Source organism: Dipteris shenzhenensis, chromosome 3 (assembly GCF_047967505.1).
Source record: "Dipteris shenzhenensis isolate YYH24624 ecotype China chromosome 3, Dip_SZ_1.0, whole genome shotgun sequence".
In the NCBI taxonomy this organism is placed as follows: Eukaryota; Viridiplantae; Streptophyta; class Polypodiopsida; order Gleicheniales; family Dipteridaceae; genus Dipteris; species Dipteris shenzhenensis.
In genome coordinates, this window is record NC_141598.1 from 1,662,109 (window position 1) to 1,686,830 (window position 24,722).

The 24,722-nt window shown below is 46.2% G+C and overlaps 1 protein-coding gene across 1 annotated transcript in view; it reads left to right on the top strand.

The window, feature by feature from the left end:
- Positions 1 to 24,722, top strand: part of IBR5 (indole-3-butyric acid response 5) — a 68,535-nt gene that overhangs the window by 41,132 nt on the left and 2,681 nt on the right. The window contains exons 3-4 of the mRNA XM_087372554.1: positions 10,078 to 10,135; positions 10,355 to 10,461. Of these exons, the coding sequence (XP_087228680.1) occupies positions 10,078 to 10,135; positions 10,355 to 10,461 (165 nt within the window). The remainder of the gene's footprint in view (positions 1 to 10,077; positions 10,136 to 10,354; positions 10,462 to 24,722) is intronic.

Genomic DNA, 24,722 nt, shown 5'->3' on the forward strand with positions numbered 1-24,722 from the left:
TGCTGCAATTTTGATTTTCAGATTTCAGTTTGTGTTCTCCAGTTTCCGCGAAATTCTTGTGAAATATTACAAAAATATTGCGTGGAAGTAGCAATCTTTGTCTGTGTCTCCCTCTCTCAGTCCCTCTCTCAATTAGTTTTGATTCCCAGAAGAAATCCGCTGCTGCCCATCGTCAGATGAAGCTATTAGATGCTGTTTTTCCCTGCTATATATGAAATTCGAAATCTATCTTGGTGATTATCTGCTGCGGATTGAAGATCTAGGCTGTGTTTCTACTAGCAGTGATTCGTTTTTAGGGTTTCAAAGTTGAATACACATTCGTTTTAGGGTTTTTGGTCCGGTTTTAGTGATATCAGAGCATAGGATTTCCACTTTCCTTGGTGGAAACGGTCCAAGGCTAGCACACAGTTGTGAATCAAGGTGAGGTGCACTTGTTTTTGTATGTGTTCGAGTGCAGGAGGGTGAGGCGCACCAACTGTACCTCTTATGGGTTAAAGTGTTGGAACTTGGGAAGTTTTCGTCCAAGTTGCGGCTTGTTGGTATTGCGATAATTCTTCTATCTTAAATGGTGCGTTGTTCTATCAGCTAGATTTAGATTTAGATGCTCGTGTGGGAGAGACTAAAATGAAATTGTTTAGACTTCACAAGTAGTTGTAGCTTGAATGAATAGATTTGGACAACTTTTTTGATTAGCCTTCTCCTTTAGTGCTAGCCTTCGTCACGGCTGAGTTTGCCCTTCACCTCCAGAGTGCCGACAGAAACTCAGTACGAAGACTTTGTATAAATGGATGCTCAAGTATGTGTGGGTGTGTGGATTTGTATGTGTGAGAGCATACTTTTATACTATGGTCTACCCCCACTGTTGGGCATTGATGACGTCAGTGGGGATGTCATAGTAGCCAGTCCCTGCTATGCGTGATGGAGTTTATGGTTTTCAATCTTATGAGTGACTATCGTGAGATTGAAACTACACTATGTTGTGTTTTTAGAGGATGAGTTTGGGAATGTTCCTGGATTCATCTAGGTATATAAAGTGTTGGAACTTGTTCGTGCAATGTGTAGGACCTAAGAGAGTGCAAAAAGAACCCAAGAGTGGGGAGAAAAGCACAAAAAGCAGGTCCCACGAGGCGTAAAAGCATGGAAAAAGGGGCACCTCTTTAAGAAAGCAGGCCCTAGCTTTTTGGTAGGCCTAGTCTATAAAAGAAAGGTCCCAGGCCTCCCAGATTCATTCAAGAGTTGTACTTAGCTTCATGCTCTTTTCATAGTTAGTTGTATAAAGTATTATTCTATTGCAATAAAGACCTTTGGGGGGGGGGTCCAACCCTTATTTTTGGGCCCTAGTGTTGCGCGTGCTGCGTCTCCTTCTTCTCTCCCTTTGTTCTATCGCGAAGAATCTTTGAGATAAGTGCTGCAATCTTTGATTTTGATTTTCAAATTTCAGTTTGTGTTCTCCAGTTTCTTTTGCGAAGTTCTTGTGAAATATTGCATGGAAGTAGCAATCTCTGTTCTCTCTGTCTCTCTCTCCCTCTCTCAGTTAGTTTTGATCCCAGAAGAAATCTGCTGCTGCCCATTGTTAGATGAAGCTATTAGATGATGTTTTTCCCTGTTATCTATGAAATTCAAAATCTATCTTGGTGATTATTTGCTGCGAATCGAAGATCCACGGTGCGTTTCTACCAGCAGTGATTCATTTTTAGGGTTTCAAAGCGGAATACACATTCGTTTTAGGGTTTTTGGTCCGGTTTCACATATCCACATATGCCGTGCATGCTCCTCTCTCCTTACCACCTATATGAGTGGTCTCATGTGTGATTTGAAAGGGACAGTTGCACCCCCGAGCCCCGTATCCCACTATCTCTCCTCATCTCCCTCCGATGGGCTGAATCTCATGTATATCCTGTCATTGTGGGCAGTCCTCTCTCTGGGCTCTCACGTGTTTCAGTATAGAAGATCATGTCTCTGTCGGTGTATGTCTCTGAGAAACTCCTCGGTTAGACCAGCGGGTACCATTGCAATTCCATATTGCCATCTTCAGTGTATTTCGTGCCCTCATCTCATGGGCTCGACAGTGTCATGTGCTGTTCATTTTGCTCACTTTACCATCCTTGTACGCAGCCCATTTTCTTGCTTCTGTTGTTGCCATCCAGTGCACCATTCCCTCCCTCTGGTGTTCTTGCTGTAAGAGAGTGAGGTCATTGTCACGAGGATGTTGATTTCATGTGTAGCTAACCCCGTGGCTACTTCTGTGGTTACTTTGGCCAAGGGGACTGGCCTAGAGGAAGCACCCACTTCCTGGAAGTCTCTAGTCCAATTTTTAGTGCACCTACTAGGCCCAAATGCTAGGGGTTGAGGGGTCTAAATGTTGGGCGCAAGGGAAGCCAATGTTTCATTGGTTAGGAGGGTTAGGACTTTAATGTGGGGGCAAACCAACTGTTTAATTGGTTTGGAGGGTTGGAACATTAATGAGGGGCCATGTGGCAATCCCCCATCCAAGCTTCTTTCCCCCCCTCACCCTCCTACACGTTTTTCAACGTAACTTCATTGTTGTACGAGGTTGTTGTCACGAGGATGTTGATTTCATGTGTAGCTAACCCCGTGGCTACTTCTGTGGTTACTTTGGCCAAGGGGACTGGCCTAGAGGAAGCACCCACTTCCTAGAAGTCTCTAGTCCAATTTTCAGTGCATCTACTAGGCCCAAATGCTAGGGTTGAGGGGTCTAAATGTTGGGCGCAAGGGGAGCCAATGTTTCATTGGTTAGGAGGGTTAGGACTTTAATGTGGGGGCAAACCAACTGTTTAATTGGTTTGAAGGGCTGGAGCATTAATGAGGGGCCATGTGGCAATCCCCCATCCATGCTTCTCCCCCCCCCTCACCCTCCTACACGTTTTTCAACGTAACTTCATTGTTGTACGGCTGATTTTCATCTTTCTCAAGGTGTAAGGACCTTGGTTTTTGCTGCTGCCCACTTCCCAAGGTGATTGGAAGCTGTTTTTGCTAATTTCTGCTCAGATTTCAAAGCTGGAACAGCCGCCCAGGGCTGGCACGCATCCCTGGAGGCTGGGCAGCATATCTGCTGCAATTCAACCTGCTTTTGCTGCGTTGCAGCCCGTTTTTGCTGCTGGCATGTATCCCAAGGCAGCTCTCCTGCACTAGAACTTCTGGCACGCAGTCCAAGACCTGATTTCCAGTTGGTACATCATGTTTTCTTGATTGAACGACCCATTCTGAAGCCGTACGGGTTGTTCTGCACCTCCAGAGATCCTGTTGCAGATGTTTTAGCCTCTCTCTCCTGTTTCTGGCTTCTACACCTGTGAGCCTTGCTCTTCCTTCTCTTTTCAGCTCTCAGAATCTGTATCCTCACTTTCTCTCTCTTTTCCCCTTGATTGGAAGTCATTTCTACACTCCTAGGGGCCTGGGCAGAGGATAGGTGCAAGATATAGCTTGCCCCTCTTCCATGGACAGTGGGTTGTAGGTAGAAACCCAATCACAGAGGGTATTCCTGGTGGGTGCCAGAGGAACAGATTGGTTGCAGTTTGATGCCTTGAGGCTATTTGAGCACTTTTGGGGATTTGCTTTGATGCCTTGTTACAGTCAGGTGACACAGTTGCCTTAGTTTGACCCTGGCATTGGGGTACTAGTGGTGCACTGGGATTGGATGCAGGTAGAGGCCTAGTGTGGGCTCTGGTAGTGGAGAATAAAAGGAGAATAGTATAAGGGTGTGCCCTCGTTGTAAAGTAGAATTCCACTTTTGAAGAATTAAATAAATACCAAAAGGGGCGCCACGGTATTTGGGGTCAGTGTGGTGTTTCGTGTTTGGTTCATTGAGCAGGGGCATTCTAGCGTAGCCTCCATCCAGTTTCTTTTTCAAAGTTGTTTCTAAGTGGTTTTGTGTTTAAGGAAGTGGTCGAAAGAGATGCAATGTGGTTATAAATGACATGGATGCTAAGCTAGTTATGCTTTATTGCCCTTTGGTTTACTGAAGGCCGGTTTCAGTCGTCATCCAAGTATCTAGCCCCTTTCTGAGTTGCCCTCATGCTCATGAGGGTAGACCTGTCCATTGCAGTCCGTAGTGTTGATCTAGCCCCTGGGCCCTTTCCGAGTTGCCCTCATGCTCATGAGGGTAGACCTGTCCATTTGTTGGAAAATAGAGGATAGAATCACTCACACCTCACTTCCTATCTAGCTCATACAACACTCAGAAAAACTGAAAGAGAGATAGGACAAAACTTAGATATATTCCTCCACAATCATGGGCAACAAAAGCTCAAGGATAAGTGTGTACAAACAGCCCGAGATGCTGTCAATGATGCTGTGCCTATTCCTCTCCTTGTGCGCTTGCCTGTGTGCAAGGCAGTCTGTGCAGGTGATAAGGAATGAAGGGGGGAATGGGGCCTTTTTATAGGAGGGGCTAGGCCCCCTCAAACTGGCCGACCAGGGAGTCGGCTCCCTGCCCAATGCACCGACCTGCCAGCCCACCAACTGAGCAGACTGGCCGGCCTTTGCTGGCTGATCAGGTCGGCTTGGGCCAGGCCTATATAAGGGCCCATAAGCCCTTCTGATGGGCCGCTGTTGCAGCTCCCAACGCTGCCCGTGTGCAGGTCCAAGAGGCGCCTAGGATGCCGCGCCATCTTCTTGCTGCAGCGCGGGTTCCCTGCTAGGTAGGTCTGCTGCCTTTTACCTTCCCCTACCCCCTATGGTCTTTTGCCCCCTTGTCCCCTCAAATCGGGGGCTCACAGGTGGGGCAGTGACCTTCTAACACCCCCTCTTAATGACACAACTGTGGGCCGATCCCCATGCGCCAAATGAGGTGTTCCAACTGCTCCCTGGGAAGGGCCTTCGTGAAGACATCTGAGATGTTGTCGTTGGTCGGATAGTATATCAACTCTATGACTTCTTCGTCGATGAGTTCTCGAACAAAGTGGTAGTGGACCTTGATGTGCTTCGTCCGTGCGTGAAACACGGGGTTGTTGGCGATCGCTATGCAACTCTGGTTGTCGCACATAACCGCAGACGCATCTTCTTGGGCTACATTCATGTCATCCAAGATCCACCTGAGCCACAATGCTTCACATGCCGCTGTACAGGCAGCCTTGTAATATGTCTCTGTAGATGAAAGGGCGATAGTAGGTTGTTTCTTACTTAGCCATGACACGGCTCCTGAAGAGAGTAAGAAACAATATCCAGAGGTCGATCTCCGGGTATCAATGTGACGTGCCCAATCACTATAACAGAAACCTCCCAACTCAATGCCTCTGGTATAAGTGAAGCCGTAGGTGCAGGTACCTTCAAGTACCTTAGCACCCTCATACCTGCGTCCCAATGAGCCTTCTTGGGTGTGGCCTAGAAATGACAGAGCAATCCAACTGCGAAGGAAATGTCTGGTCGGGTATTCGTCAGGTAAAGCAAACTCCCCACCAATTGTCGATATAGTGATGAATCAAGTGGCTAAGATGGATCACGCACACTCAGTTTCAGACCAGTCTCCATGGGAGTTACTGTTGCTTTGCAATTTTCCATCTCAAAGCGTTTGAGCAGTTCCCTTCAATATTTCTCTTGTGAAATAAAGATATTGCTCTTTCCCTGCTTCACCTTAATCCCAAGAAAGTAGTGAAGTATGCCTAAGTCAGTCATCTCGAACTCCTCCATAAGAAGTCCCTTGACCTAAGCAATCTTCTTCGTATGATCCCCAATAATGATGAGGTCATCCACATATATAATCAATACCAGTCGCAAATCCCCCTTTGTGTCGAGATAGAGATTTGCCTCTGATGGACTCCGCTAAAGCCCGATCTTCTGAAAGAAAATATCTATCCGTTGGTACCAAGCTCCGAGGGCGTGTTTCAGCCTGTATAAGGCCTTCTTCAGTTTGCATACTTTTGATGGGGATCCTGGAATCTGAAATCCTGGTGGCTGTGCCACAAATACCTCCTCCTCCAGGTTACCATTCAAAAATGCAAACTTGACGTCCATATGAAAAATAGGCCAACTGTGATGAGCAGCCAAGGCAATGACTGTTCTAATAGTCACCATCCTAGCTGTGGGGGCAAAGGTCTTGTCGAAGTCAAGTCCTTCTGACTGTGCATAGCCTTTCACCACCAATCTTGCTTTGTAGCTCCCATTTGACTTGAACTTAAGCTTGTACACCCATTTAGTCCTGATGACCTTCCGCTTGGTTGGTTTGGGTACTAAATCCCATGTGTCATTTTTCAAAATGGCATCCATCTTTGCCTTCATGGCTTCTTGTCATTCTGGTACATCCTTCGCTTCCTGGAAGGAACGGGACTCCGCAAGTTGAGCCGTGACCCGTGAGTCTGCTAACGTCTTCAAATACCATTGAGGTAGCTTTTTCTCAGATGGATGTGCTTTAGATGGAGTTGACTTGGGAACTGGCTCTGGAATGGCATGCTTCTCCTCCTCCTTCTCGGGGTCTTCAGTCGGCTCCACCTCGCTGATGGTGACTTTGGGTGGAGGTAAAGCTGGAAGTTTTGGAACCTCTTCGGCAGGCTGTGGCTCGGTCTCTTCAAAGATCACATCCCTGTTGATAAGGATCTTCTTCTTGTTCGGGTCGAATAGGCAGTAGGCCTTGTTGTTGTATCCCACAAAGATACAGCTCCGGCTATGGGGATCTAGCTTTATTCGCTCATCTTTGTGTACATGCACAAATGATTTAGAAACGAAAACCCTCATATGAGATATGATGGGCTTCTTACCATAATAAGCTTCGTATGGAGTCTTGCCATCAACAACCTTGGTCTTGGTTCTATTGGGGATGTGAACGGCAGTGTTCACAGCTTCACCTCAGTAGGCTTTTGAGAGATTTCTCCCTCGCAACATGGTCAACCCTGTCTCTGTGACGGTTCTGTGCTTCCTCTCAGCAATGCCATTCTGCTGATATGTTCGAGCTGTCTCTTAATCCCTTGCTTCTAGCAGAATACATTGAACTCGGTAGAAGTGAGCTCTTCCCCTCTGTCGGTGCGGAAGGCTTCGATTACCTCCCCGCTCTCCTTCGATTACCTCCCCGCTCTCCTTCTCTACTTGGGCCTTCCAGTCTTTGAATTTCTCGAAAGCCTGAGATTTCTTGGCCAGGCAGAATACCCATGTCATGTGACACCTTGAGCCACCACCTGTCCGTTTGCCTTGGATGTGACAGTGACCTTGCCGTTGTCGAATAATACCGACATATTATGCTTGTCCATCTGACAGACAGACAATAGGTACTTGCATAAATTCGGTACATACAATACACCGGAAATCAACTCCTCGTTTCCTGCAGTCGTAATGAACGGAATACTACCGACACCCTTCACAAGGCATGACCGGTTATCCCCAACAGTGACCTTGGAATCGGGATGCCTACCTTCCATGGTTTTGAACCACTCCTCCTTTTGGACATGTGGACTTTGGCTCCCCCTTGGACTTGGACTCCTTCTTCTTGAGGTCCACCTTCTTCTTGCGGCACTCTTTAGAGGAATGACCAAGCTTCTCACAGTATAAGCACTTCATCTGCCTCTTTTTCTCTGCATCCTCGGTCTTGTTTTTGTTCTTGGAGTCTTTGAACTTACCCTTGCCGGGCTTGTCCCTTGCTACGAGAGCCTTCTCGTCTGATTGCGTAAACAATTTTTCCCGAGCCTCTTCCTGCAATAGTAAAGGCCCAACCTCCTCGAAGGTGAGAGGCTTGGTCCTCTGTCCTGCAGTGACCGTAGTCACGAAACTCTTAAAGCTTCGAGGTAGCTTGTGTAAGACCAGTAGTGCCAGTTAACTTGAATCTACCTTTTGACCAACTGTCGCGAGCTGGTCCCTTACCATCTTGACTTTTGTCAGATGGTCATGAACATTGTCTGCCTCAGTCATGTCCAGATTGTACAGTTGGTGTTGGAGCATCAGAATCCGAGATGTATTGTCCGTTTCATACAAATCCTTCAGGATAGCCCACGCCTCTACAGACGTCTCGGCTATTTGGATGTGCAGAAGAATAGAGTCTGCCGTGGTCCCAATGATTAATGCTAGGGAGTGGGCATCTCTCTCTTCTCAATTCTCAAGCTTTCACCATCCATTGGAATGAGAATCTTCCCCTTGTTGTCCAACAAGTCTTCCGGTTTTGCCTCCACCCCCGTTGTTAGCTTCCACAACTCGTGGGCCACAAGATGGCTCCTGATTTTCATTTTCCAGATCAGGTAGCTCGACTCGTCTAGCTTCCCTGACTCTCCAAAGTTCGGGATTGTGAATGAGAGGAATCTGGAGGAGGAGGAAGGAAGAGAAGGGGCTGAAGAGGCAACAATAGAATCTTTGTCCTCCATCCTTGCTGTAATAAAGAACAGTAAACTGAATTTACAGAGGAGAACTTGACCACGCAGCAAACCTGAGTGTCGGTTGGAGTCGCCTTCTAGCAGAGGTACTTCGACCTAGAGCTGTGAACCTAGCTCTGATACCATGTTGGAAAATAAAGGATAGAATCACTCACACCTCACTTCCTATCTAGCTCACACAACACTCAGAAAAACTGAAAGAGAGATAGGACAAAACTCAGATATATTCCTCCACAATCGTGGGCAACAAAAGCTCAAGGATGAGCGTGTACAAATAGCCCGAGATGCTGTCAATGATGCTGAGCCTATTTCTCTCGGTGTGAGGCTAGCACTGGTCCATGAGCTTTGGAAAACGATTGATGCAGAGTTTTAAGAGTTTTTGTTGTTTGAGATCAGACCTCTATTTGAAAAAAGAATTGTGATCAAAGGTTGTAGATGCAAAGAAGTCTTTTTTGTTTAAACTTTCTTCTAGATAGTTTGTTCATAACTGTAGGGGACTCTTTATTTTGACAAAGGATTGCTGTTCCCATATGCACTAACTATGCTGTGTTCTTAGCAAACTCTTGCATTTTTACTTATGAATTTGAGTTTGTGCAGCGATTGATCCCTTGCGAGACATGTCCTATCATTCTTCATAAACTTAGTTTAGGATGTTCATAGATCAGTAATATGTCCTGGATGTTTCAAACTTAAAGATCCAAATTCTTTGATCTTAGCATTACTTAATCATCTTTAGGTCTAGAAGTTGATATACATGATGAATGGCAACAACTTGAGTATTCTATGTTTGAATATCATACAAATGTCTTAGATCAACTCAAACATTTCTGATATGACTAAATATACTTCCCAATTTTATGGGTTCTATCATCTTTGCACATTTAACTTAGTAATTTAATCATATCACTTTTTCAAAGAACTACAATACAAGAAAAATACTGAAGAAACTCCGCTCTATTCTATATTGTAGTTGTTACATCGTTGGAATATCGGCTTTGGTATATTGTTGTGTAGGCCTTGAATGCAGAAATAAAACTTAGAGTGGAAGCCAAAGGAAAGAATCTGTGACCCTGCGAGTAATAGACTTGAAGCTATTGAACTGTATAAAGCCCATTCTTGGTTTAAATGGAGATTTGGGAGAAGTCAGGGATCCTAGTCCTTGGATTGTGAAAACTTGATAATTTTGATGTCTCCATGGGCAATCTTGCAATGCATGGTTAGTGATTTTGTGAATTCTTCTTCAAGTCATGGGATAAGAGACAAGTCTAAGGCGTTGATTGTTATCGAAATGAAGCAGTATAAGGGAGAATTGAATGCCAGTGCTTTCACCAATATACCATACACACATTATTAATTAGCATTTACTATTGTCAATTTTATTGGGGTGGGGGCATGGGTGGGAAAAGGGAAGGGAGGAGGTTGGTTTAACATTTGGTGGGTTCGGTGAAGAGCGGGTAAACGGATGTGAGAGGGGCAGCATGATGTCATCAGAGAGAGAGGATGCAATATGGTTTTGTAGCATGCTAACGAAGTGCATGGGATGAACTTCATTCTCAATGTTATTGCCTTAGCCATCAATTTGTAAGACAGAGAGGTAACAATATACATGACATGGGTCTCCCAACCATCTTAAGTCTTTGTATATCAATTGAATATGGCAGTTTGTTTTGATTATGTAATTGTCAGCTGTGGTCAGTTTGGTGGTAGTGGTCTGATCCAGAGCATCTGCTTTTTCATGCTGAGTTCTTACAATTTACCTCTTTCTATGCAGAAGAGAGCAGGAAAGATAATGCACGTGTCTTAGTCCACTGCATGTCTGGGCAGAACAGGTACTCGATCAGCTCTAAGAGAGGTTATGTGCTCAGGAAAACCATAATGGGGTCCCTTCCGCTTTCCCTTACCGAGGAAGAGTTCATTCCGGTTTTTAATGAATAAGAAAAGGAAATTGCAAAGAAGATAGTTTCAACAATCAAAGACATTGTTTTATGAATGTGCATATGTAGTCCATGTCTTGTGACGATGATGAATCCAAATGAATTTTTCTGCAGGTCCCCTGCAATTGTGATTGCCTATTTGATGCGTCATAAAGGATGGAGGCTTCCTCAAAGCTATCAGTGGGTGAAAGACCGAAGACCATCTATTAATCTTTCTTCAGGTGTGTTGAGATTTGAAGAAACATTCGTTTTTCTCATGATGGGTGGGCTTCTCAAAAACAGATGTTTGGACACCTGATTGTGTTTGGTAGGATGACTTGTAATAACTGCAGGAAGTGAACAATTTGGTCTATGTGCACCAGTGAGGCTTTTCGTCCAGTGTGTTACTTTTTGCATAAGCTCTGTTTATATCAAACTTTTTTTCCTGCAGTGAACATCTCTATATATTGACAAGTGTGGAAATGCTTAAAGCCAGCTGTTTGGCATTCAAAAGAATCTCTTGTAACACTTCGGTAAAACCACCTGCTGACATTTACTGAATAGAAAACCTTTAGTATATTATTATAAATTGATAGCTTAAATTTTAAGGCTATATGTTCTAGAAGTTGCCTAAGGGAGTAAGGTCTGCACTCTGAACTTGGAAAAGATCCCGTATTGAATGAAAATGGAAATTGGCAGTGAAGAAGGGGAAGCCAGAAAGCATTTCTACCGACAAATTGATTGTCAAAAAATGAAATGGGATCTCTTTTCTTGAGATTCAATAATGATGCCGTGAACATTATGTGCCCAAGCCATTTTCTGCCGAGAATATGATTATTAAGTGCGACACCTAGGAGCACATAATTGCCAGCGTCTTGGTAATTGTGCTGTCCTTTAACACAGTGATCATCTTGCAAATGGCCACACATTGAACCGCTATTTCAGCAAAAAAACAAGAGCCTATTCCAAAGCTTGCAATGGGATGGCCAATAGCTGTTCAGGATGCATGGACTTTGTTAAAGTAAGAAGCAGTCAGTGTTAGTAGTTCCACCTAGAGCTTGTGCAGCAAAGCCCTCTTCATTTACTATCCCATAATTTTTTGGAAAGTCAAAATAGAAGCTTGATGAGAGGGATATCGTAGGGTGAAGAGATTGTTCTGCTTGAAGAGAACCTCTAGATGACAGTGTTGGGAATGAGCTCTAAGAAATCCATACACCCTTGTTCTTAATAGCATCATGGATACCCATTTGTATGCGTCTATGTGTATGTGTGTGTGTGTTTTTGGGTGAGAGTGAGTGAGAGAGAGAGAAAAGAAAGAAAGAAAGAAAGAAATTTTATTCGAGTCTTCGAGACTGAAAGAAAACCTGATACAAATCACAGTAAGGATGGAGCTACTGAAACGAGCATCATCACCCATGCTGAATCCTAAGTCTGATCATACATAATCAAATCAAATACATTTGGATGTAACAATGAAAAGAAAAGGACTGGAGCGGAGCGGAATCCTCCATATGTCATGTCGCCCTAGCTGGTGCATAGCCGGTGATGGGACGCTGGTGCCCGTCAAGGGGTGCTGTACGTCTCGGTCTCTTGGACGAGGCTCGACGCAAGACTAGAGCCACCGTGACTCCCGTGGGATGTATCCCAGGTCTAAACAATGACGGGAGGTCCCCCAGAGTGATTTTCGTGTCCCCTCGATGTCTCGTGTATCGTGCTGCGGTCGTCGGGTCGGGGTCTCTGTCACGTCTGCGGCTAGAGATTGGACGATCAATGTCACTCGATGGGAAGAACTCTATGATCCTGCTCTGAGAGGTGTCTGATGATGTGGCCAAGCCCCGTTGCTTGAGTAAGTACTCTCTGTGTCGGACCCCCTTGTGAATGAAGGCCGCAAGGCATCTCAAATCTGGGTAGGCGAGGAATTTGGAAAGGAGCCCGGAGCTGTCTCTGAAGAGGCAGTGGTAGCGACCTCGGATCTCGTAGTACATTGGGCACTGATCCTCACGAATGAGCTGGTTGGGGTGTGGCCCGATCGGGATGGTGGTTGGGAGTACCGGAGGGGCATCTAAACTGTACAGAAAAGGAGGTATCCTATCGATGTGGAACCCTAGTCTCACAAACCATTTGTGAGTCCGTGCATACCAGCATCGCTCGTCTCCCTCTGCTGCCAACCTCATGGAGGAATCGAGAGCCAACCATGGCAACCTCTGTCTCCCTCATGTGCAGTCCCCATATGATCTAACCCGGTGTAGATATATAATGGTCTGAAAGGCTGCATCTAGTTGGAGTGGAGAAGCACCAAACTCGGCCTGAATGATGTGATGTGGTACAGACGGTTTCCCCCGGATCATCCGTGAGAGCATGAGGATCTGTAGGCACTCCACCCGTGTCCACTCTATCTCTGACATGTCAGGCCCCCAACAAGGGCTGCCTACATACCGGCTGGTCGGACCAAGGAGTCGAAGAGAAGAGCCTTGGTCCGAGGGTCTTGGAAGTGGGAGTGGAAGCATTGTCTCTTTAGCCGAGCTAGTGAGGCGTATCCGCTGCTCAGTTTGGCCTGCATCGCTAGTCTCATTGTGAAGATCGGGCCGGAGAAGATGACCTCCAAGTAAGTGTATGAGGATACGATCTCAAGTGGTGACCCACTGAAAGTAAAAGTAAACTGCTTCCGTTGCATGTTTGCTCGAGAGGTGTTAAAGATCATGACCTTGGTCTTGCCAAGGTTGACCTCCAAATCATGGGATAAACAAAAAGCCTGCAGTGCATCCAGGTGTCGCTGGAGCCCCTCGGGTGTGGACGACAAGAGTGCCACGTCATCTGCATAAAGAAGAATCTTGATGATGATCCCGGCAAGTGAGCAACCGGTCCCTCCGAATGTCCCCATGAAAGTCTCAAGCTCATCGATGTAGAGGCCAAACGGGGTCGATGATAAGGGACAACCCTGTTTGACTCCTATGGTACTCAAGATCTCATCTATCCAACCCGCGCCTGTCCGAACTCGGCCTGAGACTCTCTCATACAGTGCCATGACTGCCCAGATGATCTCCTGATCAAATCCCAGTGTCTGTAGGCGTGTGATGAGACAAGCTCAAGGTACTGTGTCAAAGGCTTTGCGGAAATCCACAAAGCAGCAATATACCCTCTCCTTCCGTGATCTGGCCTCCTCAATGACACTCCTGAGTGTGAGTATGTGATCCATAGTCCCATGGTCTCGCTTGAAACCGGCCTGATCCTCTGCTCTGAGCCCTCTCATCTCTGCGAACAGGCTGACCGGCGCAGCCGATACAGCTGCATAGATCTTGGACATCACATGTCCAATCATGATAGTCTTGTAGTTACTCGGGTCCATGGGATCCCCTGCCTTGTGGATGGGGGTGATGGTGTTGAGTCACGAGTGTCCAGGTGCGGGGGAAGCCAAGGCAAACAGCGTCATTGAATAGCTTTGCTAGGATCGGGGCTAACGTGTCGATCCCATATGCGATAAACTCAGTGCATAGCCCCTCGTGATCCTTAGCTCGGCCATTGTGCAGTTTCAATGTCGCGTCCTTGACTCCCTGTCATCTTGCTTCAACATGTATCCACTTGCTTGGTACTATTTCTTTTTCTTTTTCAATAGTATGCTTATTAAGAAATGAAATGTTTTCCTACTGTTCAGTTACGGACAATGGAGACCCCCTTGCTTGGGGTTATGGGCATTAGTGACCCACAAGAGTGATGGCCTCTCTTTGAGAGGGACATCTGGAAACCACACCCCACCTGAGTACCCAAACATGGGACCAATCAAATGCACAGATTGCATACTGACCTAGGAACCATTCAAGAGAATGTTCCCTAAGCTTTGGGTGTGGGCCTGACGGCATGCCAAGAGTAATGGAGATACAAGATAAGACGACAAACAAATGAGCTCAGTATGGCTCAATTATGACCTTAGAGTACGTCAATAGATAGTCCAAGTTGTTAGGAACTCGTGGGTGCGATCAGAATTGAAATCTGACAACTTTGAAATTTTGGCAGCATGCATGGCAAGTGGCAGGGCATGCAGGCCAAGTGTCTGGCCCCAAATCTGGTAGATTTGGGGCAGGTTGTCGGCTGTCCTCTTTGGGACTGCAGCCCACCAAAAATCTGGGACACATGTCCACCTTCCACTCTAAGCCTAGGGGGGGGCTGAGCCTATAAAAGAAGGCCTCTCCCCTTCATTCCCTACATGAAAAATTCGTCACTTTTCTTCTCCCTCCTTTTGGTTGATGCAGCAGAACCTCTCCAGCTCCTTGGGTGCAGCCAGCTGCTCCCCAAGCCATTCTCTCACTTCAGCAGCACTTTCTCTCTCTACAGCAGCACACACTCTCTCTACAGCCCCTCCTCTCCAGAAATCTGCCCCCTCTCAGCTCTTCTGGAACAGCAGCAGCATCCTCTCTCCTTCTTCTAGCCTGCAGCATCCTCTCTCCTTCTCCTAGCCTGGAGCAGCCACAGCCCCTTTCTCTCTCCTGGTGCAGTCTTTCTCTCTCTACTGTAGAATTTCTCTCTCTACTGTTCCAGCCCATTCCCCTTGCAGAAATCTGCCTTTCTGTGCACCTCTGGAACAGAGCAGCTCCTCTCTTACATCCCCTCCCTTGGGATCAGCATTGGCACTCTCTCTCTACAGCTATCACTCCATAAAGGCTTTCTCTCTCTAGTCTACAGGCTGTTTTTTGAAGCTGTTCTCATTCCAGCCCCATTTCCACACTCTCCTCACCCAAGGTAGCTTCAGAGGCATCAAGGACTTCATCTAAAAAAGGGTCAAGTCACGAAGGGAGCGTGTATTGTCAAGTTTATCTCATTTACAGCACTATTTCATGTTGTTTCTACTATCTTTCTAGAAACTAGTGCTTGCCTCTAATGTTGGATGTAAGTGGTGATTGTTGCAGGCTTCTTCCTTGTGGATTGGGCAAGCCAAGAGTTGAAACCTGAGCTTGGAGTCCTCCTTTTTGTTGTCTACCTTGTACATATGCTCTTGAGTCTTGTATCTAGGTCCTAGGCTTTCACTGAGTTCATCAGTTTGGAAGGTGCATTGCACCTTGGTCTTGTATCTCCATTTTCAAGAATAAAGTGAGCCTGGATAAGGGGGGGGGGGGCCGTCTTGGCCCCTCAATCATATTGCAATTTCCAATGATGTCACTTTGTGTTTAAGCTGTATAAGTCTTAATTCGAGCTTAATTGCAAACTCGTAAGTTCAAGTATATGTGTTTGGCAACTCGCAATCATTTCATTCAAACGCCTCTGCAAAATCCATTGTCTGAATTGATAGAAAGCACTGAGTAGTTTACACTCCCCCTCTGGTGAACAACGAGCAAGTGGTGGGGCGAGGTGTGTGTATGAGATCTGGAGTGGGCTGGTGTGGGACATCATAAAGATGGTGTGCATACGCGTGCCAGACTCTTGTGTCGGTGAGGGGTGATGGAGACCTACGCTCAAGGAATCTCCGCAAAAAATCCTAAGAGTTGTTGCTCTACAAGATGTGCAGCAGCTCCACCTCATTTCGATGAAGAAATGCCTGCTTCTTCCGACGTACGAGACGTCGGTACTTCTGTACTGTGTCTGGTGTGTTCGGGAGGTGACATTTGGTTTCAAGTCGGAGCTCTCGGCGATAAGCCTTGCACTCCGCATCGTACCAATTGTTGCAAGGTACAGAACCAAGAGGTGGTGGTCTAGTGGACTGTGTGGTGTGGGGAAAGATTTGGAGGGCAGCCTCATGGAGTGTGCGACTAATCAGGGCAGCACGGTGCTCTATGAGTGGTATGTGATCGATGTAGGTTAGGAGTTTGTTTAGGCGTCCAGAGTAGGCCGGTGAGAGGCTGTGATCAAAGTGTATGTCGTGGTAGGTGTTGTGCTTCCTATGTGGTGTGTGTGGTGTGGCTAAGCGTGGGGTGGCGATAGTGAAGAATAGGTATGTGTGATCAGCTCCTGGAAGGAGTGGTGCTACGGTGAAGTTGGTACATGAAGTGAAGGTAGGGGATCCCATGATGTAATCTACTACACTAGTGCCCCCCGGTGTGGGAAGCAAGTAAAGCCACCTGAGGAGGACCATAGGTCAAGCGCGTTGTAGATGATGAGATCATCATCCTGCGTGGATTAAGGAGCGCGTGTCCATATGGTGTAATAAGCTCGTGTCGGTCCGATGAGGTCTTGGTCATACCTGCTCCGTCTAGGTCCATGTCTTGTAGCATGATAGAGTTCTCTCGGAAGTCCAGGAGTGGTGCTTGGCGCGTGCTCGTCCTGGCGTTGAAGTCCCAACAAGGAGAACTTCCCCGCGGGCTGAAATGTCTGGGATATCTTGATGTAAGGGTGCATATGGCGATGTCTCACTCTCCTCTCGTGCCACTCTGGCGAAGTGGGATGTGTCTGGTGGGAAGTAGCATATTGCTATGAAAAGGTCACGGGTATCTGTGCGTCAGATCTGGATCCACATGAATCGGGAGTGTGCGTCCTTCCTCTCAATGGAGATGGCTCCAACGAGGGAAGACCTGTACAATACTGCGACCCCGCCTGATCCTCGAACTCCTCCTGTATCCCTCGTCTCATCCCTGAAGGCTGACTCCCATGTGTAGCCATTGACTATTGGTAGTGGACGCTCTGGGCTTTGGTGTGTCTCCGTGTAAAAGACTATGTCTCGTCTTGTATAAGACTTCGAGAAGTTCCCTGGGTCTGACCATAAGGTACCATTACAGTTCCAAATGGTGCAATCTAGGGTCTCGAAAACCTGAGTCTCATAGGCCCCGTCCCCCTAGAGGGTACGGGTGGGAGCCCGACGAGTGCCGGTCAACAACCTACCATCTCGGACCGCGGCCCATTTCCCCTCCTTGCGGACAACATCCCACTGCTGCAGAAGAACTCGTCGCTCCTCAATCTGTAGTGGTGTCAAATCCTCGTCCATGGACAGGGTGGGATGCTCTCATAGAGCAGCTCGGCGTCGGAGTGTCGCTAGTTGAGCATGTGAATCTTTGAAGCGAATGACTAGGGGTTGCTCTTGGTTGGGATCTCTCCCAACACGCCATGCTCCCTCTATGCCATGGTCGGGGACCCCCATGGTAGTGGTCACAAAGGTGATCGCCTCCTCCATGGGCGTCGTAGTGGTGTTGGTGCTGTCTCGCGTGATCCCTCGTATCCGGATGTTGAGGGCCTTCAAAGCCCTCTGCTGTTGCTCCTGTATGGTGGCTGAAACGGTTGCCTTTGCAGGCTTCCGTTTCACCACGTCCATCCATCTAGTCGTCTCTGCTATAGCTGATTGTATCGTGGCTATCTGTGCCTCCATCTCTGTGACTGGGGTCCCTTCAGGCGTTGCTCTGAGGGCCCCGAGCTCCTCTCGAAGTTGTGTGATGTTGTGCTTGAGTCCCTAGATAAGGGTACCCTGCTCGTATATAATGCGGGCCTGCTCTTGGGTATAATGTGTCAGCTCTGCCTGACGGGCCCGGATGCTGTGTATCTTAGCCAATAGGGAGTCCCAAGCATCTGGTGGGGGCCTAAGATGTCCTGGTCCAGGTGGGAACTAGATCTCGAGAGGGGTTGGAATGAAGGTGGGCTGTTGAGGTTGTACTGAGGGTGGGGACAGCATGATCTGGGTGGGGGAGTGGTATGTAGGAGCAGCGAGGCCGGACGAGGTGATGAAGGGTGGCTGGTTGAGAGGTAGAGGTGATACGAGGGGAAAGTACTGTGGAGCCGTGGCCGGTGGGGCCAGTGGTGAGGCTACTGTAGAGGAGACCTGTGATGATGATGCAGGAGAGGGGGAGGAGAGAGGTGGCGTAGATGATGAGGTGGATGATGGTGGTGAAATAGTGGTGGTAACCATAGAGGTCGAGGATGTGGTGAGCGGCATGGACTTTGGGTGGGCCCCTTTCTTCTGGGCCGCGGTGCTGTCTACTGTCAAACCGCTCCGGTTGCTGCGTTTGTTGAAGTCCTCCAGATTGAGTTACTTTTGTGTTTTCGCCTTGTCACCGTTCTCCTTCCCCATCTCCACGCGTATGCAAATTTGGACCGAAGGGTCTCCTGCCTAGTCTTTTGTCCTCATCCCCCTGTTCCCTTCATTATGGGGGAGGCAGCAGCAGGCAAAGAAGGGATTGCAGTAGGTCGGAGCTGTTGGAGAACCCCCGCTCGCAGCTCCAACCTTTTATTTATATATATATATATATATAAAATAATAATAATAATAATAAAACGAGAGGGGGGGGGGGTTTGCTGAGCGAGGGGTAATGTAGGGGTAGCGGGGGTAGCAGAGGGGTTAGCGGGGGGGGGGGGGTAGTGGAGGGGGTAGCAGAGGGGTAGCGGGGGGGGGGGTAGCGGGAGAGAGAGAGGGGTAGCGAGGGGGTAGCAGAGAGAGCAGGGGGTAGCGGGAGAGAGAGAGCAGGGGGTAGTGCAAGGGGTAGCGCAAAGGGTACGGAGGGGGTAGCAGAGAGAGAGAGAGAGAGAGAGAGAGAGAGAGAGAGAGAGAGAGAGAGAGACTTCGGAGATTGTGAGAAACCTGATACAACAAGCTGAAAGGGTGGAGCTACTGAATGAGCATCAACATCCATGCTACATGCCACATAGCCATAAGATCATCAATACAGAGTCATAACATACATTAATGTGAGATGGTGAGGAGTGTAGGGATGGAGTTCTCATTGGGCTTTGTGTCTCGCACTAATCTAGGCATAGCACTAGAGTATTAACTGTTGTACGCATGGAATCGTTCCTCTTATCAACCCCATGATCCTTCTCAAAATTACTCTCAATTACACATTATTAAATCTAAAATTTCATCTTGAAAAGCTCTATCAAATGAGCATATCGACTCTCTCATAGAGTTTGCTTACTGCATGAAGATAATCGTCTTCTCTATCAATAGAGATAAACAAGCTTGGGATCTCACCCTTAATTTGCCAACAAGTCTCTCACATTATGCGAATGTTGGTTGGACCCATGCCGTCAATATATGTAGTGCAAATTAACCTTTTTAGTCTTGTGTGTCCTCTTTTCAAAGAGGCGCCCCCTTGTCCTTGTTATAGAGCCTTGTGGGACCTACTTTTTGTGCTTTTCTCCCCAATATTGGGTGCTTTTTACACTCTCTTGGATCCTACAGATTGCACTAACAAATTTCAACACTTTAACCCATTAGAGGTTAGCGAAATACATGCATTCCTAGTTCTTGGACTAATCCTAGTTCCTTGTGGGCGTCCCCACAGTTCTCTTTTACCAATGCAAAGCAAAAGTAAAACAATAAAACTTATTCTTAATTAACCAAAGTCAACATTCTTTGTCTGAAGTCAATTCTAATAAACATTATACTTTATTTCTTGAGAGAAGTACCAAGTGGTGACATCCGCTTGGCTTCTAATCAATTGCCGTCAACTGAACAGCTTCTTGATACAACTGCAAAACTTGTCCTCATCTACCCACTTGGCATCAAGTGCCGAACTTGACAAGGTATCTACGGATGTCCTTGCCTCTGGGCCCTTTCTTTTCTGTGCAGTATACAATCTGTTTTGGTTGGAGGATCCCCTCCATCTGTTTCACCTCTGGTGGCTCTTCTTGTATTGGTTCCGTGGGCTCTGGTCTTGGGTATTTCTTGACAAGACTCACATGAAAAGCCTCGGGTAACTCACTCAAAAAGGCCGAGAATATCTAGGAGACAGCTTTGGATATACCACTGAAACCTTTACCAATACCAAGATCAGCCTTCTGGAGCAAATCATTGGGTTATTGGGCACCTGGAAGGGCTGGAAACCCTAATCGCAGCAGATTTAGGCGGCTGGAACAGAAATCGCAGTAGAATTTCTCCCGTATGACACTCACACGTGCGAATGTTGCAAGACTATGATGCTGGAACAGATCGCAGTTTCGTCTAGTAGGAGAAGAAACAATTCGCAGCAGTAGAAAGAGCTCCGGGAAGGGGAGAGTGAAATCAATTGAATCCTCTTTTCCTCACAATCTCCTCGGAAATCAGCGTAGTCAGATTATTTTCAAATTCTCTCTCACTCCCTCTCTCTGCAAAACATTAAGGCCCAGAACAACTTGTTGGGCTGGACCCCCGAAGGTCTTTATTCATTAAGAGAATCTAACTACAATAGTACGATTCAGCACACGGGCTGCTAGCATACATGAATTCCTACGATGAATCCATTTTACAAAAGATCTCACAAGCTCATTCTTTCTTGACAACATGCCACTGTCTAAATCCTAGACTAACTCTAATTACATGCCTCGAAGGGCAAATTCTGGGGTCTTCGTAGCATTGGGTCACGGGAATAACTCTTGGTTGCTTGCTAAGCTCCATATGGCTCGGGCGTTCAACCCCTCTTAGTACCAGCAACAATTAATCTAAAGCGCACATAGCCATGCGCACCCATTAATCGTTAGCGCTTTTGCATGCAAATAAATTCTAGACTACTACTGGGCCTCCCCACCAAGCAAAACATGTGCACATAACATGAAACAATTTCTTTGGTGAACCGAGGTCAACCCTCTTGATCATAATTAAGGGTCTTGACCGACAGTCGAAGCGCCTTAATTATGGCCAAGTCTCTCCAATTGAAGTTGGCACATCTTGGTTCACCAAAGTTGACCCTCTTGGCATAAGTCAAGTCTTGTTGACCGAAGTCAATGCTCTTTGACCAAAGTCAGCGATGTGGTTCTTTGGTTAACCACCTTGGCGTAAGCCAAGTCTTCCTAACAGGGGTTAGGGTTACTTAATCGGAGTTAAGTATCTTTGACCGAAGTCAATACTTTGACCAACAAAAGATAAACTTTTGAACATAATTAAATAAATGAGAGGCTCTTTAATTATGATCAAATAAATGGTCAATTGGAATTTTGACTTGGAGTATTTACAACTTGGTGACAGAGAGAGAACGAAATACAGCACTAGGGCCTAGAAATAAGGGTTGGACCCCCCCAAAGGTCTTTATTGCAATGGAAACTACTTTGTACAACTGGCTTTGAGAAGAGCATGAAGTTGCGTATAATTTTGAATACATCTGGGAGACCTATAGCCCTTCTTTTATAGACTAGGCCTAGCAAAAAGCTAGGGCCTGCTTTCTAAAAGCTACTTTTACATAAAAGTCAAGCTTTTAGGCTTTTCTTCCTAAATTGGAGGCTTTAGGTACCTTTTTAGTCTTGTGCGTCCTCTTTTTAAAGAGGCGCCCCCTTGTCCTTGCTATAGGGCCTTGTGGGACCTGCTTTTTGTGCTTTTCTCCCCAATCTTGGGTCCTTTTTGCACTCTCTTGGGTCCTAGAGATTGCACAAACAAATTTCAACATTTTAACCCCTTAGAGGTTAGCAAAATGCATGCATTCCTAGTTCTTGGACTAATCCTAGTCCCTTGTGGACGTCCCCACAGTTCTCTTTTACCAATGCAAAGCAAAAGCAAAACAATAACACTTATTCTTAATCAACCAAAGTCAACATTCTTTGACCGATGTCAATTCTAATAAAGATGATACTTTATTCTTGAGAGAAGTACCAAATGGTGACAAAAAAATACAGCTCTTTGTAGCAAAGTGGTGCCACAAACAGCTAAAACTTTTTGGTTTCTTTGATGTGGAAGTTTACAATGGGCGACTTGAAAGTAAGATAACCCCTCAATCGTCCACTATGCTGGAACCACCTCTATTAGGGCACTTGTGAGCTAGAAAGAGAGGGGCTATCTTCCTAAAACGTTTTGGTACCTTAGTTAATCAAGGCAAGAACTTATTAGCATTTTTCTCTAACTCCTTGATCACCTTGTCCTTCTCATTGGGTTTCTTTGTACTTGCAGCAATATCCCACAGATCAAAAGCCAAAAGACAAATTTTAACCACATTCTTTCAACCATCGTAGTTGGAAGCTCCTTCAAATTTGTTGGCATCAGATTGTTTGCAACTTTTTGCACAAAAGTAAAAGACCCAATTTTCTGACACAAATTTCTGCAATTTTTTTAAAGTTTTTGAAATGTGAGACCTCTTTCAGCCAGTAAGATGGCAAGATAGTCTACAAATCCCTTCAATTTTTTTATGAAATCTTGTATGGTGCTGTATTCTCCCCTCAAGAGTGGGGTAGGGTGTAAGGCCTTAACCCCTAACTCCCCTATCAGAAAACATTTATGTAAAGTTTTTATTCCTTTCCTAGTATGTCCTAGATAGCCCGGGTGTCCTCGTGGGGTATTCATAAAAAACTCTCTCATTTCCCAATTCTACAGATGTGTTAGAATTATTATTATATTCTAGGCAGTGGCCAATGTAATGTAATAAGCGGGTTAGGGGCACTGTTCCCTCTTACTCTCTCCATTTTGCTCACTCTTGTTTGCTTCCCATTTTCTCACATTTGGTATTAGAGCAGCTTAAGCTCTTGGACCTGCCTCTAGCTCTCGGATCTGCTTCCAGCTCCTAGCTCCATCGCGTGCAACTCCCGTCCGTACAGCGCATTCCGTACAACCTCGTGCTCATAGTCTGCACGTAGCCTGAGCTGCGCATTCCGCACCAGATTCGTATAGGTGCTTGCTCTTTGTTCGTACGCTTCAATCCGTACACAGGCGCAAAACTCACTCCGTACAAGCGTACAATGTTGTATAGGCCGTACTGTTGCATTTTCACTATCCGTACTGTCAGAGTACTATAGCTGGCCGTACATTTGCGCCTCGTACTCCAAACTACAAGTGCTCGCCATCAGCTTTCGTACAGCACCATACGTAGTCCGCACAACGTACGGTCTGACATTCTGTACTATCATGCTGTTTCCATACAACCCTGTCGTACAACTCCGTCCATACATCCTTACATGTGTATGGATTTCGACCGTACATGGTCTGTACCATTGTACGAAATCTGTAGTGACAGTATCGTATTGTCAGTTCTGTACAAGGTGAAGGTGTGTGTCATTTTTTGGCAGGGTCGATTTGCAGGTTCATTTGTGCATTGTGCCATTGTTTGGCATTTCATTGTAGCAGGTGGAATTTTGGGGCTGTTTGCAGCAGACTTGAAATTTGAGTGACATTTGCTTAATTTCACCCCAAAATTTGGGGCTTTTGCAGGCAGAGTGCAAATTGTGTAACATTTGGGGCTTTCAGATCATTTGCCCTCTTTTGTATGCAATTTCCCACAAGAAATTGGGGCTTTTGCATTTGGGTTGCAATTTTGTATGTAAAAGAGCATTTTGGAAGTTTGCAAGTATTTCTTGACTCACGAGGCAATTTGCAGACTTTTGTCACTTTTTGCAGATTTTTGGGCATTCAGCAAAGCATTGTGGTGCATTTTGAGCCTTCGATAGGTTGTGACAGTATTTATCACTGTGGGCAGGTTTTCGTTGCAAATCTTACTCGTGCATTTTACATCCCAGAAGGGATTTTACTTGGCCAGTTTGTTGTGTTTTTTGAGTTTATCTGGCAAAAATGGCTTAGAACAACCCCAATGAGGTGTTCGGAGTCCTCACACAAGAGGATAAGTTGCATGGCCGCATGTGAGGGTTGCATACTTGGTAAGATGCATAGATTTCCTTTCAAGAAGGATGGTGCAGTGAAAGCTACACGGAAATTACAGCTTATTCACAGTGATGTCTGTGGTCCCATGAGGACACCTGCTTTTGGGGGTTATCTTTATTTTGTTACATTCATAGATGACTTCACCAACTACACTTGGGTCTATGGTCTCAAGGCAAAATCAGAAGTGTTTTTGCATTTCAAACACTTTGTGGCTATGGTTGAGAATGAGAGAGGACTCAAGGTGCAGACACTTCGCACAGATTGAGGGGGGGAGTATATGTCTCATGAGTTTGAGGCATTCTTGAAGGAGAAAGGCATCACGCATCAGCTTACAGTGAGGCTATCACCTCAACAGAATGGCAAAGGTGAGCGGAAGAATCGCACTCTTATGGAGATGGATAGATGCATGCTTACTAGTAAAAAGTTGCCTCACAGGTTTTAGCTTGAAGGTCTCATGTGTGCCAACTATGTTTTGAATTGGGCTCCCACAAAGGCTTTGAAGACAATCAGTCCCTATTAGGCATGGCATGGGAGAAAGCCTTCAGTGGACCATTTTAGAGTTTTTGGTTGTGTTGCATATGCCCACGTGCCTGTGGAGTTTCGACACAAGTTGTCAGATAAGGCACTTAAATGCATTTTTGTCGGGTATAGTTCACAAAGCAAAGGCTATCGTCTCTACAATCTTGCTTCGCGCAAGATTTTTGTTAGTAGAGATGTTATATTCTGTGAAAATTCAGCACATGCACATGCTGAATTTCAGATTCCAGCTTCTTCAGATGATGTTTTTGAGGGGATGCTTCCTATAGCATTTGGCTCCCTAGCTAAGGTTCATGCTGAAAATCAGAATTTACAACCACCTCCTCTCGATCCACATGCCCCGATTCAGCCACTGGCTGATTTTGTACCTCCACAGGGTGTGGATGAAGTTGACAGGCAAGAGATTCAAGAGATACATGCAGCCAAAACAGTCCTGAATTGGTTGCCACAAACTCTCAGGGAGAGTAGGCTTGAGGTCCCATTGCCTTGTAGTGCAGTAAGGTACGC